The 5,209-nt window shown below is 31.4% G+C and overlaps 1 protein-coding gene across 1 annotated transcript; it reads left to right on the forward strand.

Moving 5' to 3' along the window:
* The first annotated feature begins 329 nt into the window (after positions 1–329).
* On the forward strand, positions 330–3,783 carry LOC124102337 (beta-defensin 110-like). Its single transcript, XM_046458606.1, has 2 exons — positions 330–339; positions 3,650–3,783. The coding sequence occupies exons 1-2, from the start codon at positions 330–332 to the stop codon at positions 3,781–3,783; spliced, it is 144 nt and encodes a 47-aa protein (XP_046314562.1).
* The last annotated feature ends 1,426 nt before the right edge of the window (positions 3,784–5,209 follow it).

Here is a 5,209-nt window from a genome sequence, read left to right on the forward strand (position 1 = left end):
ACAGACAGGACAATCTAAATCCAAGATTTCTTACCTGAGCATTTGGAAAGATTGAATCTTGACATTGACTAAGATGGGAAGAATAACAGATGGAACAAATTAATGTTGGAATAGGTTTTCAATTTTGCATATGAATCAGATATTTGTTAGATTTTACAAGTGGGAAAGCGAGTTAGAAAATCATTAATCTGGCTTAGTTGAATCTAATAATCTCTTGAGTTCACAAGAGGGAGTTGCAGCTTCTGTACAAATTAAAGCATAAGTTTTTCATTAGGGTGTGGAGAATCTATCTTCACTAACACGAAGGAAGGGAGGATGTTCATACGTGGATGCTGACAGGTATGTAAATTGGGTGGCAGAAATCTATAGGAAGTGCCTTAGGATCTTCCACTGGATTATCAAGGTAGGAAGCAAGATCATTAGCTCTGAGTCAAGATGGGGAAGGATATTATAGAATTGTGAGGAGAGAAGAGAATGTAATAGAATCATTTAAAAGAGTAGAAGGCTGAATAGATTATTGGTGTGGTTTATAACAGTCATATTTCCTGTACCTTCATCTCCTTCCTGCATTTTTTGTGTCTTGTTATATCTTTAACAATTATACCTCACTATAACTTTTGAAATTTCACAGAAACTTCTATTTAATGAAGGAACCCAAATCCCATGGGCTAAATAATTTTCTCAAAAGAGCATAATTAATAAATAGAATATCTACAAAGGACTATTAGATTTTGAAAGATAATGTCCTTTCAGACTTCCAACTGACCATGGCTTTATTCCTGCCTTGATCACAACTTGTATCCAGCAAAAGCAGACAGCTTCTGAAAATACCTCTTGTTCTCAACTTTGCTTCTCTATTTTCAAGGAGCATCATGAGGTTGGAGTGGAAATCTTCTGCAGAAAATTTATTTTTAAGGAAGTGGAGATATCTGAGTCAGGCATTTGTCCTGGGAGTATGACGAAACCTCTAATGCCCCATAGAACTTGGGAAAGCTAATACTGAATGCAGTGTATTGGAGCTACTGAACTTATAACATTCATTACCCAATAAGATTGTCCTATGTGTAAGCATGCAGGGTTTGTAAAAGATTGTGGTACTCAGAATTTTTCCACCATATTTATGGTACCTTACATTTGCAAAGACTTCCAGAAATCTTTCTGGAATATCAACTTCCTTAATAAAGGTCCCATATTAGCATTAGGTTTTTCATAAGAATTTGTTATAATTGGCCTCATTTTTCCAGTGATGCACAAAATACATAGAAGTATAAGTGGGTGCAAAAGATGATATGTGTCCTTCCTACAGATAGTCATTTATTTTTATTTCTATGTGGCATATATCATCTCAAACACTTAAATGTGGATGACATTTACTTAGAAACATATACTTCAAAAATTGCTTTCATATGTATTATACAATCAGTTTTCATAACAGTACTAAAAGATATTATTTTAATTCAAAACTTGTTATAAAACTTTGATTCTACAATGATATATAATTTGTGAATAAATAGTTAATACAACCAAATTTGCAATGCATGACTTTTGTTTTCAAATTGTGTGGTTCTGGAGATTTCTTCACAATATCTAGTCCTTCAAATAATGTTAACAACAACATTAGTGTATTTTAATATTACTAATGAGTACTATAATGTTATACTTCTCTTTTCTAAATTTAATATGTCTGAAAAATTACCATAGATTTGGGGAATCAATAAGAAATAATGGTCAGAAATGTTGGTTAGTTAAATGTATCCCTATTTTTAAGTGAAATGCAATTATACATAATTTTCATCTCTACTTTAAATTATATCAAATATGGTTCTTAAAAGAGATTACATTTAATCAAAATTTGTCAGTGGTCAGGGACTCTTTATGTATTGGCTTCCTATACCCTAAGGAAATACATATATTCATGTACAAATCTCTCCTGACAGTCTCTTTACTTTCACTTCTTTCTGCTCTTTACCAACATCTTCCAGGACAATAAAGTAGCACATTAAAAATCTTCTCTAGTTTCTGTCCACCTTTTAACCTAATGCCTAGAGAATAGTAGGTACTCAAACAAATGCCTGTCATACTGAGTTGAAACGAAACATCTTTCTAAATTTCAATTTGATTATAGGTAGATAATTAGGTTTTATGAGTAGAAAGTAGATAATTTAAGTCTATTTTTTATGAACAATTTACTTTGTTCAGTTTAATTCAGGTTGTATTTTTTTATTTGTTCTAAACAATTATACATGACAGAAGAATGCATTTTGACACATTATACACAAATGGAGCACATCTTCTCATTCATATGGCTGGACATGGTACAGAGTCACACCAGTAGTGTAATCATACATGTATATAAGGTAATTGTGTGTCTTATCTACAGTCCTTCCCACCTCCACACCCTTCCTCTCCCCTCACTCCCCTCTGCCCAATCCAAAGTTTTATGTCTAATTTTGATTTAACTTGTTCTCCAAATGTTAATGACATTAGTTTTCCTGACACTAATATAATATTCAATATTTAAAATATTTTTGTGATAATTATGTTGCATATGTAATTATGCTACATAATTATATCATATATGTGTTTTAATATGTATGTTATAATTATATTATGTCATGCAGATAGGTAGAATGATGGACCCAAGATAATTAAGAATATTCATGAATTTGGAAAATAAATATAAAGACATAATTGCATCATGATTAAATCCTTAAGATAATAAAACCCAAAAGTAACAAAATCTTTCTCTGTTAATATAGTTGAATATATGAATCCAAAGTAGTGATTTTAGAATCTCAGGACATCTTTCTTTCCATTATCTTAGATAAATAATAATAATAATAAATTAGAACACTAATGTGGGGTTTCTTTTTTCTATATATGTAATGTACATCAAAACTTTGTTTCTCTCTATATATAGAAAATAGTTTTCCTAGGATCTGTATCAGTAAGTATTAGCGTGACCACTAGACTCCAATTGTTGTAATGCACTTATTTAGAGGTTAAGATTGAGAAGAAACCATAATTGTATTTTATATTTTGTCTGCAAGAATATAAATAGCATAATAAATGTTTTAGAAAATACATATAACTAAGTACCCAATCATATTACACTGTTCATTAAGTGTTAGTGTCGACCAGTGAAAAAGATTTATATATTTGCTCTAGTAGAATGAAAGAAAGTTTCACTTAAAAGTAAGATCTGGAATGGAGAACAAAGCATTGGACAAATGATACTGTGGAAATACAATGAAAATAGGTTTAAAAATTGATAAAATATTAAAAGGAAAATTACATGTCATTAAAAATATAACCATTATTTTAATGAAAGTATAGTAAAGTACATCTAACTTTAATGAACTGAGCAGGTAATAGAAAATAAGGTGTCAAGAATCCCTAGGAGCTAGCTGAAGTCCAGTATTGATGTGAGCTGCAAGACAAGTTTCTAAACCTATTTGTACAAGTGTAATATTTCTACTGGTATCACTTCTCACACAACAAACTGTGCCACAACACAACTTGAAGTTTCTTTCTCTCCATATTAACACACTCATGACTCCATGACTGGAACCGATTTATTATCTCCTTAGTAAAATGATCCTCCTATGAATAACGGATTGATAACTTTAAATATGATTCTTAATTGCAGGAAGAAGTGGACTTCCACCAAAGTATAGAATTGAGAGATGCCAAAAAGTGAGAGGAATATGTAAACCATTTTGTGATGATGATGAGTATGATTACGGATACTGCATTAGATGGAGAAATCAGTGCTGCATATAAACTCCGGAAAACAGAAGTACTATTGAGCATCAAATCTGGAACAGAGATGTATCTTATTTAGTTCAGACTTGGTAAAAAGAAAATGTCTTCAAATTTTCATGGAAATATGCACCTTTAAATTCCAAATATATATATATATATATATATATATATATATATATATATATATATACATACACACACACACACACTTATGTATTTAAAAAGTTTAGTCTCTATTCATTGGGGGTTTTGTATTTCGGACAAAGTGACATTAATCAAACAGGAAATCAAGTAAGTTCATAATCTTGATATCACCTCTTTACCACCCAGACTATGAAATTACTTATCTGAGTTTCTTTACTCTCTTTCTAATAGGATGCATATGGTTATATTACAAAATTTGACTTTTTGGCTATGTATGTACTAAAGAGCTTCCCCATGGTCAAGGTAGGAAACACACTAATCACTTCCAGAAGTTTCCTTCTGTTCCTGTGCACACCTTTCCTCCCATTCTTTTTTTTTTTTTTTGTCTCCCATCTTCCCAAGCAACTGTTGATTTGTTTGCTTTGGGTCATTGAATATATTGGTTTGCATACAATGTGTGCTTTTAAAATCTTGATTCCTCTCCTCTTCCTTCTTCTTCCCTCCTCCTCCTGCCATTTACTACAGTAAGAAGAAGACACATTCTTCTTCTTTTTGCAGGACTAGGGATGGAACCCAGGGGTACTCTACAACTGGACTACTTTCCCTTTTTATTTATTTATTTATTTTAAGACAGGATATCACTAAATTGCTCAGATTGTCTTGAACTTGTGAGTCCCCTGCCTTAGCTTCCTGAGTAGCTGGGGTTACAGGTATCTGCCACTGTGCCTGGTTTAAACTCTTTTTCTTTTACTCAGCATATTTTTAAAGGTTTATTCATGCCATCACTATAATACATATTTTATTTCTTTTTTGTTGGCTAGTGGTAATCTATTCTATGAATATACCATGGTTTATTTTTTATTCATCTCTTGAAGGACATCCTGATTGTTTTCAGATATTGATTATTGCAAATAAAAGTGCTCTGAATATGCCCGTGAATACTTTATGTGAACATAAGTTTTGTTTTATTCCTCTTGGGTAAATACTTAGGAGTAAAATAGCTGAGGTATGCTAAATGTATGTGTAACTTTTTAAAGAAACTGTCAAACTGCTTTCCAAAGTGGAACTTTTAACATCTCCCTCAGTAAATATTAAAGTTACAGTTTCTACACATCCTTGACAACACAGTATGGTTGTATTTAATTTTAACATTATAATATCTGTGTAGTTGTATGACATTGTTCTATAATTTAATACATCAAATAACTAGTTATATTGAGAATTCTTATGTGCTTAGTTGCTACCATGTGTTTTTTCAACCAAAGGTTTGCTTAAATCTTGCAGATTTTAAAATTGGATT

This window comes from Marmota monax, unplaced genomic scaffold (assembly GCF_021218885.2).
Source record: "Marmota monax isolate L192 unplaced genomic scaffold, Marmota_monax_Labrador192_F-V1.1 WCK01_AAM20220418_F8-fsc00191, whole genome shotgun sequence".
Classification (NCBI taxonomy): Eukaryota; Metazoa; Chordata; class Mammalia; order Rodentia; family Sciuridae; genus Marmota; species Marmota monax.